This window comes from Cyanistes caeruleus, chromosome 8 (genome assembly GCF_971803275.1).
Source record: "Cyanistes caeruleus chromosome 8, bCyaCae1.hap1.1, whole genome shotgun sequence".
Lineage (NCBI taxonomy): Eukaryota > Metazoa > Chordata > Aves > Passeriformes > Paridae > Cyanistes > Cyanistes caeruleus.
In genome coordinates this window covers 34,442,472-34,454,687 of record NC_141708.1, presented here as the reverse complement: position 1 = coordinate 34,454,687, position 12,216 = coordinate 34,442,472, and the positions used below count along the sequence as shown (strand labels likewise).

At 38.9% G+C, this 12,216-nt stretch overlaps 4 protein-coding genes across 22 annotated transcripts in view; 3 read left to right on the top strand and 1 right to left on the bottom strand.

Annotated features, from left to right (window-relative positions):
* Positions 1-10,944, top strand: part of PBLD (phenazine biosynthesis like protein domain containing) — a 38,673-nt gene extending 27,729 nt beyond the window's left edge. For 3 of the 10 annotated variants that reach the window (XR_015289969.1, XR_015289964.1, XM_086900097.1), the window contains one exon: positions 1,122-3,184. The gene's annotated coding sequence lies outside the window, so the exon portion shown is untranslated. Of the gene's footprint in view, positions 1-1,112; positions 3,185-6,476; positions 6,554-7,034; positions 7,218-10,043 lie in introns of those variants that run through there. The other 7 variants (XR_015289966.1, XR_015289962.1, XR_015289967.1 and 4 more) reach the window with 4 other exon arrangements.
* On the top strand, positions 1,913-3,184 carry ATOH7 (atonal bHLH transcription factor 7). Its single transcript, XM_086900114.1, has one exon. It carries the CDS (start codon positions 1,913-1,915, stop codon positions 2,366-2,368), a length of 456 nt encoding a protein of 151 aa, XP_086756240.1. The 3' UTR covers positions 2,369-3,184.
* A 748-nt stretch (positions 10,945-11,692) lies between the features above and the next one.
* The window catches only part of MYPN (myopalladin), a 68,200-nt gene continuing 67,676 nt past the window's right edge, over positions 11,693-12,216 (bottom strand). For all 6 annotated transcript variants that reach the window (XM_086900055.1, XM_086900054.1, XM_086900057.1 and 3 more), the window contains one exon: positions 11,693-11,968. In XM_086900055.1, the coding sequence (XP_086756181.1) occupies positions 11,802-11,968 (167 nt within the window). In that variant the 3' untranslated portion in view covers positions 11,693-11,801. The remainder of the gene's footprint in view (positions 11,969-12,216) is intronic.
* Positions 11,776-12,216, top strand: part of HERC4 (HECT and RLD domain containing E3 ubiquitin protein ligase 4) — a 98,136-nt gene continuing 97,695 nt past the window's right edge. For 3 of the 5 annotated variants that reach the window (XM_086900062.1, XM_086900061.1, XM_086900063.1), the window contains exon 1: positions 11,776-12,007. The gene's annotated coding sequence lies outside the window, so the exon portion shown is untranslated. The remainder of the gene's footprint in view (positions 12,008-12,216) is intronic. The other 2 variants (XM_086900069.1, XM_086900060.1) reach the window with 1 other exon arrangement.

Genomic DNA, 12,216 nt, shown 5'->3' with positions numbered 1-12,216 from the left:
CTATCATCTCCGTTCATGATCATTAGGATGTGGAATATTAAGAGCAGAGCAACTGGGCGTAACAGCCGACGTCCAACATCTGTCATGCTGGAGTCCATTAGTGTTCAATTGCATCCTATTGTTTTTGGATTATTCAACCTCATTTCATTGTCATTGCTTTTGCTAGGGATTAATCAGCTGTTTACAACTACACCAAGTTTTGGAGTCATAATGAAAACAATTGAGCTATAGTTCTAAATAAATATACAGTATTCAGTCTCTAATGAAAAAAGTTGCTAATTTATGAATGCTGGTAACAATTTAATTAAGTTTGAAATCAATACAGATAATAAATTATTATGTGGCAGGGTTTTTTTTTTTCCTTTCCTGTACATCACAAAATGATTATATGATATTTCCTTGTAAGTTTATGTAGTTATGATTTTAATAATACAAGTACAGTAAAAGAAAGATGTTTTAATTATGAGGCATGGGTGTGTGTATATTGTGGCTTCTCTGTCATTACAGCTGGTAGCAGAATTGATCCCTTGCTGCCAGCAAGAAGTTTTGTTTTTCACATCCTCTTTTATTCTTGTCACTTATTTAGAGATGTTACTAAAAAGACACCTTTCATTCACATAAAATACACATATACACTAGAATAGGTTGCATTAAAAAGGGCAGTTTTCAGGTGATTTGTATTCTTACATGTTTTTGTGTATAGGTATCATAACCCATCTAAATATTTTTGCAATTATTAGATAAAACTATAGCTATATTTTAACTGTTTAAATATATTTAAATTATTTTAATGACTCAGAGTTTGCTGACAGGCAAATTTATTATCCTTATATATCCTTTTTTTTTTCTCAGGATACTACTCTGGTCACAATGTCGTGTACTTTATACAATATTAAAATTGTGAATGCCGGAGGGTTTCTAATAATTTGAGTTTACTTCTTTTGGTGCCGTATGTGCAAAATAGTGGTATTCTTGGCCATGTATATTTTAGCTCTTTCTCCTGTTTCATTAACAGTTATTTCTTCTATCCTCAATACTTAGGCAGAATTTTCACATGTTTTAATGTACAAATACTACAATGCACAGAGATTTTTTTTTTTTTTTTCCCTGAGTTGCAACAGATTATCCATTGAAAGGATCTTTTGCTTAACTGCTCAGAGTCTTGTGGGGCCAGCCAGACACTACTCCAGATGGCAAGTTGTTAGGGCTGGACAGAATGGCTTTGGAAGACTTCTCACCAGATGAAGGCTGTAATGTTGGGATTTTACTGTTTGGCTTTTTTTTCCCCCTGTAGTTCCCAGGGTGGGAAGGTGCTGGGATGGCAGCAGCGTGCCGCCCACCCACCTGCTACCACCTGTTTAGCTTTTGCCGTTTCTATAAAGCCTCGTCTTGTCCTCGACACAATCGTTGCTGGCCGGCAGAGGCCAAGGAAAAAAGAGATCTCTCTTAGGAAGTTACATCTTTAGATCACGAGCCTTCACCATCGCAGAATACTCTCCTAAATTGAATCAGAACTTCTCTCATTTGAAACAGCCACTTGGAGTTGTGCCTTTAATCCAGTGAGATCCTTCTTGGATTAAATGGACCGTTTTCTTCAGTAACGTACATTTTGAGAATGGAGATTTCATTGTTTTCCCTCTCTCTTTGAGATTAAATAAATTAAAAGAATGAAAGCATAAGACATAAAAAATGCTTCATTCTTTCTTTCAACAATAAGAAACAATTTCCAGAAGAACCAGAAGAACTTTTATTTATTTTTTTAGAAGCCAAGAAAAATACTCCATAATTGATATCAGGAAACAGATTCCAGAGGTAGGAAGGGTGCTCCATGAGTGCTTTCCTTACCGCTTTTTAGACAGCGAATTTTGCTAGGTGATCTTTGTGTGTGTGTGGAAGTGAAGCTGCATCAAACATGAAAACCTGTCAGTCCAGTCAGCTGGACTCGGCTGTGGAGTCAGACACGGCGTGCAGGAGTGGAGGGGGCTGCGTTGTGAAGTGCAGCTCGGAAAGGATGGAGAACGCTGCCAAGAGGAGACTGGCTGCCAATGCCCGCGAGAGGAGACGGATGCAGGGACTGAACACGGCCTTCGACCGCTTGAGGAAGGTGGTTCCGCAGTGGGGGCAGGACAAGAAACTGTCCAAGTATGAGACCCTGCAGATGGCTCTGAGCTACATCATGGCTCTGACCAGGATCCTCGCCGAAGCTGAGAGGTACAGTACTGAGCGAGAGTGGATTAGCCTGCACTGTGAGCACTTCCACGCCGACAGCTTCCACCAGCGCCCAGCGCAGAAACCCGCGGCCAGCGGCGATCCTTACGCACAGAGGCTGTTCGGCTACCACCCCGAGCACTTCCAAATAGCTAATTAGAACTTTTGCCAGCTGAGAATACCTGGCAGGCCAGATGTGTAATTTAATAATTAGCAAGTTAATCTGCTTGACGGAGGTAATATTGGCGTTATAATAGCTCCTTCTTGTTTGCATCTTAGGGTAATTTGACAAAATAAATTTGCTCTGAGAACGTAAGATCAAAAGGCGTTTAAGATGATTGAATGTATTTAATGCTGGTGGAAATTATACTTTCAATTTGAAATATTTCTGACAGTTGTTTCCTAGTTTGTCTAGTGTATTTGACGCTTTAATTAAATAAGTTTTTGGTGTTTTTTTTTTTTACTGTGATGAATCATGACAGTATTTCTACAGATCATGGGACAAGTTGACCCGTGGTGTAACTGAGTGGAATAGCACAAGAAATTAACCTCATTCCATGTTTTTCTTTTTACGTCAGCTTTAAAATTGTTCTTTAGTGTCTTTTCCCATAAATGGCTCACATGGAAAAAGTTTTATAATGTATTGGAGTTCTAGTCCTCAGAGAACTAACTTTCTTAAACTTTGTAAGTTTGACATATGCGTTCCAAAGTTGTGTAGGTTTGCTTTAATCCAATTTATGGTGTCTCTTGTATGCTCGAAAAAGAGCTGGTTTTAAGTCATGGAAGGAATGTTTTATTTTCAGTGGTTGTAAAAGCACGTGTGATTATGTACCATAAATGAGAATGCTTGCGTGAAAATATTCTAAGCTTCTAGATTTTTGTAGGCTTTAAATGATGGGATTTTATTTTTTAACCTTATGTTATCTGGAAACAATAACAGATTTTGTAAATCTTAAATAAAACGTTTTATATGCTATGTCCTCACCAAATATCTGAAATCATTACCCTAGGAATTACTTAGTAGTGGATTTTTTTACCCCAAATGTCATACTACTTCTACCATGATCCTGGCAGCTTAATGTGCTGAAAAACCAACCAGCAAATGATATTTTCTTCCCAGCTACAGTAAGGAGTCTATTTTATGTACAAGTTTAGGAAAAAAATTGTGGGACATTCTTGCAGATTGATTTCAGCCCCAATGATGTGCTGAAGGGCCTTTTGTTTACTTGCTGCTTTCACTTTTGGGGGATAGAGGGGTCTGGGGAGGAAAGGAGGTTGGGAAGATGAAAGAACTGGGAGAGGATGGCTGGGGAAGCAGCAGTGTCTGCAGGGATTCAGCTGTCTGTGCCTGGTGTGGCAGCAGCCGACTGAGGAACTGAAGGGTGCTTCTGCTGGTGCTGCTGGAGGGGAGAGCCCAGAGAAAAATCCTCCCTGGTGTCAGCTCAGAGAGGGAAGGAGAAAGGGAGCTGCTGTCCCACAACAGCTGGTGGTGGATCTCCAGCAGGGAAGGCTTGCGGGTTCCCTGCTGGCTGCTGCCATGTCTGATATTTTAGGATTCTTTCAAACGACGAGTGAATAGCTTTGATAGGAGTTATTTGCGACAATTAAGCAGCTTTCAGGGAAGAACAAAGGCATTAAGAGGAACTAAGCCCTTTTTGGGGGGAGAGGGACTGTGCTGCAGGAGAAGTTAGACCTGCCCTCCCTGTGTGGCTGTCCCCTCGCTGGCGTTTCGCTCTCGGTTGCTGTTCCAGGCTCCCCTGGTTCCTGGCATGGAGGCTGGGTTTCAGGCTGGCTTAAACACACTGTGTATTCTGAGCAACTGTCTCCTTTAAACCCTGGAATTCAGGAAAGGGGTTTTAAATGTATATTTAGCCTCTCTAAAGGTAATGAATAGCATTAAAATGTGGGCCTTTGCTTTGTGTGAATTACATTAGATCTTTAGCAGCAAAGTGGATTCAGCCTCACATATGAAGTCATGTTACTCAGACAGTAGAATTAATTGTTGTCCATCATGTTGTCAAGTTAATACTGTGTGACTATTAAGTGTCAAGTTTATGTATGTAGTAACAGTGAATACAATTCTTAATTAAATTCTGTGCTGTCTTACCCTAATGTATCAGCTGTAAACTTCAGGCAGACACTGTCTCACTGAGCTGCTAACACAGCAGTGGGTTTGCCATACTGAAACAGGAATAGGATGCAGATAAACCATGTGATTATATGACATGGAGAACTTTGATTAGTGAAAGATTGCCTAAAGCCGAGGTGTGAAGGGGGGAATACAGTACAAAAGGATAAATGCCAAAGTAGGGTGCAAGAACACAAGTGATGCTTCTGTGCTACTGGCATATGATTTGTTTTTATGGGATGTGACATTGCAGTAATTCAGGTAAAAAGTACTTAACAACCATTTCTCTTCCATTTTTGTTTCTTGCATGTAGCATTGTACTTTATTTTCTACTGCACATGATGATAGAGTTAAAAAAGAATGGATTAGTATGCAGGGAATGATTAAATGGTAGTAAACACTCATGAAAAGGAACAAAGCAACACAAACCATAAAGTATCCGTGCTCACGTTACCAGAAGTTATGAAGAATTGAAACTGAAACCCTGCTAAGTGCTTCAGTGTAGGTAGTGAGCACTTATAAACCAGGTCATGAACAATATGTTAAGGTTATAATCCCCTGTCATCCCCATTCTCTTAGATTTTGTTGTGCTAATGGGACATGAATGTTTACTGATGCCTTTATTTATAATTAGTAATATTGCTGCTGGGAAAATTGTGATTTTATCTAATTCTGTACTGGTTTTGTTTCTTGGCAGGGTGCAGTGTTGAAGTTGGGATTTTCAGTTGACTGTAGTAGTGAAGGCAGCAGAGTAAATTCTGTGTAGTGCACAGACAGCTGTCTGCCTATTGATTACCTGTCAAAGCCTTTTGGGGAGTCAGCCGAGGTGATGGCAAAGTTTGAGCATTAAAAAATTCTTCCTGAGTACAGTTTGAAAAGCAGATAATATCCATGCTGGTTTGGGACTTGTCAAATGCAACAACTATTCAGTAAATCATTGATTTCTTTTCATAGCTTTCCTTTACAAATACTTCACAAATACTTTACAAATATAAATACTATTTGTGGGAAATTAACCTCTGTTTTTCTGAAAGGACTTTCTGCAGGGTTTTCTGTTTGAAGCTACAAATACTCTGCTTCTGTGATTCTTTTACTTGTATCACCCTGTTTTGACATGCCCAGAGTTATTTTTGAGCTTGGAACTGGAGTGGCATTTTTAAGTGCAATGACTTTGCAGTGGCTGAAAGCAGAGTTAGAGTAGCACATTCCCAGAACTGGTAATAAAAGATCAATATTTTCTCATCAGCAGCATGTCTTTCAACTTGCATTCATTCCAATTTTTTAGGCTTTTGTCTTCCATCTCACCATTTAGAGGGTATCTAGTGCACAGTCCATCTTTCCATACATTCATAAAGTCAATGACATTGTAGCTTCTTCCTGTGGGGAAGCATGAGTACCATTATTTATTTCAATATTTTGTTCACTCCCTCTGTCTTGTTAAGTAAAACTTTCCTTGTGAAATCTTTGTGGAAGTCCCTCCTGTGATGGGATCCACTAGGCACAAATTTAAAATAAGTACTATATCCTGGCCAAAGGAAGCTTTTGCCTTAATGTTGGTACCCTTGCTCTTGGGATTCCAGCTGTCTGAAAGCAATACAGATGTGGTTCTCTGTAGTTTAGGAGTGAAATTTACCCAGATTTTTAAAATAATTCATGGAAGAGCTGCTTTTTGCTCTAAGTATGTTCAATTCTTCTATTTCTACAAAATATCCAGGGGAAAAAACCAAGTGCACTGAAGATGAGGGCATGTTTATTCATGGAAGAAGCAGTCCAGTGTTTCCTCTGCACAGATACCTTAAAACAAACATTGATTTCACCTGGTACTTGTGGACTTTTAAAAAAATGCTCACTATTTTAAACTTGAATTACATTTCAAGCAAACCTGGCTTCAAAACCCCTAACCAACCCCATGTATATTTTAATGTCTCTTCTACTAAAGAGTACATTTTAATATCGTTTACTATTTTTGTTTTATAATTTGTGGTTCTGTTGTCATTTGTACAGAAATTAGCATGCAAAATATATCTTAAAAAGTTTGCTTGAAGTGTCTGCATAGGTAACTCCAAGGATTAAAAAGTTAATTTTCAACCGGCTTCCTGTAGCCTGGGGTGTACAGTAATATTTTCTTCTAATATTTCAGATTGTCTTCAGTGTTTTTCCATTTCTTTACAAAACTGTGTTTCCTGTTAGTAGCAGACTGTGTGATCATAAAGGATGGTGAGTTTCTGAACAGAATTCCCACTAGTGTAAGTGGGCAACTTAAATTCACACACATACGGTCCAAGATTTCTTTGGATTATGCAATAAATTGTTCTTTATAGTGGACTTGATGTATAAAGGCATTAATAGAAGCAACTTCTGCTGCTCAGAGGAAATGGTGCAATGTGAAGGCAGGCGCAGAAGTACATGGAAATCAGGTGGGAATGGAGAAACATGGTTACATGGGAGAGCAAAAGTGACAGGACTCATCCTTTGGTTTTGGTCCTGTTCTCTTCCGTATCTGAGTTATGAGATCCAGCTTTCCTTCAAGAGTTTGTTTTGCATCTGCAGCTTTTTCAAACCCATTCCTAAATGTATTAATTGGCCCTTACACACAGAAGAATCTCAATTTTTTGTGTTGAGGACATGCATAGGGAAGGGTGACCTTGAGTGTGGTTTGTGTGTTTGATTTGCCCTCATTCAGATTTTTCCTCTTCAGGTTCTGGATGCACAGCCAAGGGTTGAAGAGATCAGTGCCCTGTGCCTGAGTGCACAGAGAGCTGCAGCAGTGCTGGTGTGGATGCAGCAAACAGGTATTCCAGGGCAGGATGGAGGCCAGGTGACCGTGCAACAGGCAGATTCATTTTGAGACACGATGGAGTTCAGCTATGGCAGACTGTAGGTAGGAATACATTTTAAAACCAATGGGAAATGATACCAAGAATTGTTTAAAAAAGCAACAAAACAGCTTCCAGCTACCTGCTAGCAGCATGGCCAGCATAAAACTTGACAATATTTATGATTTTCTTCTAAATAATGCAATGTCTGATTTCATTAATCAGCTGTTACAGCAAGGTTCTGAGAAAACTTGTGGCATTGTTGCACATTTTCACAATTATTTGAACATGTGAAGGACACAGTCTTGTATGCAACTCTGAAGCATTTATTTAAGTTCAGGTGAGATGAAGGGAACTAAATTACTGGTTTTTTCCTTTCAAGTGCACTTAAAATAGACTATAAAACTTGAGCATTTTTCTTCCCGATGAAAACGACTTTAGGAAAAATATAAAAAAATCAACTTTGATCAAGAAGAAATATTAACTAGAATTTTAAGGCTCAAAGTGAACATTTTTGTATTTGGAAATAATAAGGCAGTTATCAATGAATCACTTCTCCAGTATTAACAGTATAAATATTTCAGTAGGTTTTGTAAAGATGTTTTTCAGAAACTAGCATTTTTAAACCTGATAGCATTAAGAGCACAGTTCTTAAATGAATCTGTATGAATCAGATTTATTGGTTGAAGTACCTAGAATTACTGTAAACAACTGTGGCTGGCAGTTGTTTACATATCAGGATGAAAACTGCAAAAAGTTGGGTTTTCCTTTCTGCAGTGTGTGCTCTCATCTCCTCGTGTTAGCAGATTTAAGGCATTCAGAAGGGTTGCTCCACCTTCCACATGGAAGCAAGGAACTCAATCCAGTGGTTTTAAGGCAAGAGGTCCAGTGATATCCATGCAGACCCAGATGTAACGCTGCTGCAGGCTGGGTTTGCATCATCCTGGACCAAAAGTTTCAAGCAGAAATAATACTTTTTGAAATCTAGAACTGCAACACAAAAGATGTCGTTTCTGCTCTAGTTTGCAATATATTTTGCCTGTTACTGGTTGTATGCAAAACCAGGACTAGGAGAAAATGGGGAACTAAATAAACCTACAAGACTGTGAATCCCTAGACAAACTGATTGTAACTTTGGGAGGTTACAAAGCTGAACATTTATATATCACACTTACACAATGCTCCACATTGTGGTGTTTTCATGGACTTGTGGAAGTTCATAACTAACAGTGACTTCAGTGGAAGGTCTAACATTAAGTTGTGTTGCTGCAGTAGCCTGCCCTGAGTAAGAGAATGAAAAGCTGTGTTAGTGTGAAGTGGAACTGGTTATTCAGTAAAGACCAGCAATGAGCAGCCAGGTTGTTCAGGAAGGAGAAGAGTGGCTCTAGCACATCCTGGCATGGTGTGGCAACACAGCACTGTCCTACAAGGCCATTCCCCCCTTGTTTTTTCCACCACTTAACAACACAAATGTAATTTTGGTGTCATCTCAAGCTCTTCCTTATGGTGAGCACATTGTTAAACAGCATTGACATCCATTCCCACAAGCTGTATTTACAGGCTTGCTGTACACACAGAGGAGAAATGTCCTGTAGCAGATAGGGAACAACATGTAACAACTACAGACCATTTGGGATCAGAGCATGGGTTTGTTTTTATCAGAGCTACCAAAAGGAATTGCAATTGTTGACTTCTTCGTTTTGTAGGGAAATGCAAAGGGTTTGGATCTTTTTGCCAGGAAATATCGATCAGGAGAGAATATTATAATTCAGCTAAGGCATTTTTGGTGATCTGCTTTCTGTAGTCTGACTCTCACTGAGATTTCTGGGGCCCCTTCTTGAATGACTGTGGATTAATCCGTCTTACACTGATCTTTGGGAAAGGTCTTTCAGCTTCTTGTCCTCGCACTTGCAAAGAACTGAATGTGCATTTTCATTAATATTGTACCACTTAAATATCAACATATCAGCTCAGGCTATAATGATGTGAGTTTGGAGACACTCCACTGATATTTCAGAGAAAAGTTGAAGAGATATGGTTTGCATGTTTGCACTGAGCACTTTCTCTTTTAATTTGCATTGAGTTTTTGATGTCAGCAATGCCTGATGTTGTAAAATGTGAAAATCACTGCTGCTGTCAGTAATACTGATCAGTAGGATTGCAGCACTGGAACCAGATATTTGCCAGTGGTGAGTATTGGCATTCCTTGTTTCTTCACTGTGTGAAGAAGTCCTGTAGCTGGCCTTGCCTAATAGGTTAGATTCCAGCAAAAAAGGAAAAGTTTTTTCTTGCTTGGATTCTTAATTTCTACTCAGCTGACAGGTAACTTAATCCAGGTAGGATATTTAGGCAGTGGAAAATAAAATAATTTAGGAAGCATAGAGTGATTTAAGTCTGATGAAAGCTAAGGGTCCAACCGGGTCCAACCTGGTCCAACCACTCACTCTCAGCCAGGCAAAGGGGCCACAGGGGACTTCCAAGCAGGCAACCTCTTGACTGGGCTTAGGGATGAATCCTGATGGCCAGGATACAACCTGGAATACTTGAGATCAAACCCTCCCTCTGATTTGTGAAATAATGGGAAGACCAGGGCTGTAGATGTGAGTTTGATCTTTTGTGTCTTAATTTCCTGCCTTTCCATTTCCCAATAGCACTGAATTGAGCTAGCAAAATCCAATAAAATTTCTTGGATTATTTTTTCCAAGAGTAGTAACTAATATTGGAAAATTGAAATTTTGGGAGTAGTTTTGGAATCCTTATGCCATCCTTAAAGCCAGCTGAAGGTAACTGGAGCAGACACACAGTACATCTTAAGTTGTGCATCTCATTACTGAAGTCTCTTAACTCAATGCATCACTTTTAATTGCCACGAATTTTATTTTGTTTGCCAGGGAAGAGGTACAACGTGGGCAACATCTGCTTTCCCATGGAAATACCTGCAGCTTTTTTAGCTCTTAGGATGTTTGTGTTTTAGCTTTCTGGTATGTACAGTCTGGGTTGGGTTGGCTGAGATTTCTAACAAAAATATGCGAGTTATAATCATGGTTTTGTTTATTGTGTTCACTCAGGTGGGAAGTAAAACAGCACAAGAAATTCACTTCCTCTAAATCCTGAGGGAATCAAGAGTTAGGAACAACAGAAGCTGTATTTGTGGGAAGCTCAGTGAAAAGGATTCTCTTCTCAGTCTCTGGCTATATCCAATATTCTTTTGCTTTTAACATAACTCTTCATTGTTTTCTTTGCATATGGAAGTTTTTTAAGTTAAAATTTTAAATTTGAAGTAACCCAAGACACAGTCTAAAATGAAGGTATCTGTTAAATTTTTGTTTCATCTCTGTGGCTTTGATCATGACTGTTGCATTCTGCAGCCACGTTAAAAGCAGTAAGAAAGTGTTTGAAAACAATGTCTAGAGGAGAGGTTTAGCAGTAATTCAAAGATGCAGGAAAACATCTTAAACATTCACAGATTCTAACAACAGGAGGTATTAATGTAACTATATAGATGCCAAATATATTTAAAGCAATCATTAAGTGTTGTCACTTAACACCTTCTCTTGAGCTTTCATTTATTTGCCTTATTTATTATAACTGTTGGGGTTTTTTAGCGTTTTGCATATAACAGTTGCTTAATGTCATAACTTCTGTATATTAACAGAATTTTCTGTCTTCCTATTAGACACCACACTTGTGATTGCTTCCTAAATGGTGGTGAAAATTTACCAGGTCATAGTTCCTTTTCATTTAACTATAAAATGAGCTGGATGGTAGATGCACATTAAAAAGAAGGAAAAAGAGACTGATATTTAAAAGCCATGAAGTGACAAAGTTTGGTATCATCCAAAATCAAAGGATCACTAACATGGTAAAGGAAGAAGTATGAAGCACATCTGGAAAATAGTTTCAGCTAGGGGCTCAAGAGAGCATGCTTCAGACAAGAGGAATTCCCATTTGCTATGTGCCTTATGCACACACCCTGCACCTTATTTTATGAACCCTTACACCAAGAGTACACGCACACACAGATATAAATATTTAGGGCATACACCTGTACCTACATGAAATGCTATATTTATCTAGTCTGAAGTTCAAAAATTCTAGAATAGGCTGGCATAATAATCATATATAAAAATGAGTTACATCTTTTCCATTTAACCTGTGCTTTGTGATTATTTGGCATGTTTTTAAAATTACATTCAAAGTCTTGTTGTTTACCCCTCATTCAGGACTGGTGTTACTGTAATGTCAGTGTTTTCACTGGCAGTAATCCAGCTAATCATCATCAATCCTTACCATGGCACCTACAGTGCAGTAGCTCTAATTCAAGAAGTAAAAGTGGTATTGGCTTTTAGGTGCTGAAAACTATGTTCACTATGTAATTCTTAGCAAACTACACAGTACTGAATTTATTGCACAACACTCCATACCACAATTATCCTGCATTAAAATTATATGCAAAAGTCTGGTACCATATATTACTTGCAGCATTTGCAGCAGCAGAACACTTAATTACAAACAAGTTGCTTGTAAACCTTGAGCATCGTGAGTTGTCCCTCTTTTTTTTATTATTATCAATATTATTGTTATTATTATTTAGTTTTTTCACAGTTCTAAGTATCTCCGCAGGTGCAACTGGAACGAGTGTTTGTTTTTCAAAGTTCTTCACTCTCCACCAACTTTTGGGTTGGGGATGAAAACAGCATGGGGCTCTCAGGAGCTGGATAGGCAGAGAAGATGTCGAGTCCTTGGCTGAGGTTTGTGTAGCGGCTGCCACCGGGACGGAGCTTGAGTGCTTGTGGAATTTGACGGTGCCACTGAGCTGCAGTGACAGAAACACAGTGAGCTGTATAAACTCCAGGTCAGGTCACAAAGAAACAGTAGAAATCATTACACACCCCTGGAAAGTTGCTTCCAATATCCCTGAAGAGGGCACAGCATTGTTCTTTCTGGGTTAGGGTCTGCTCTTTCAAATATTATCATTGGCATTGTTTGTATGTTCAGTAATTCGATTGAAGGCTACAGGTAAAATTTTCATCCCTTTTCAATTCAATGGCAATGTTTGCATGG

What these genes read in the sequence shown, in the direction of transcription:
- ATOH7 (XM_086900114.1), top strand. Translation starts at nt 1,913, where the DNA reads ATGAAAACCTGTCAGTCCAGTCAGCTGGACTCGGCTGTGGAGTCAGAC.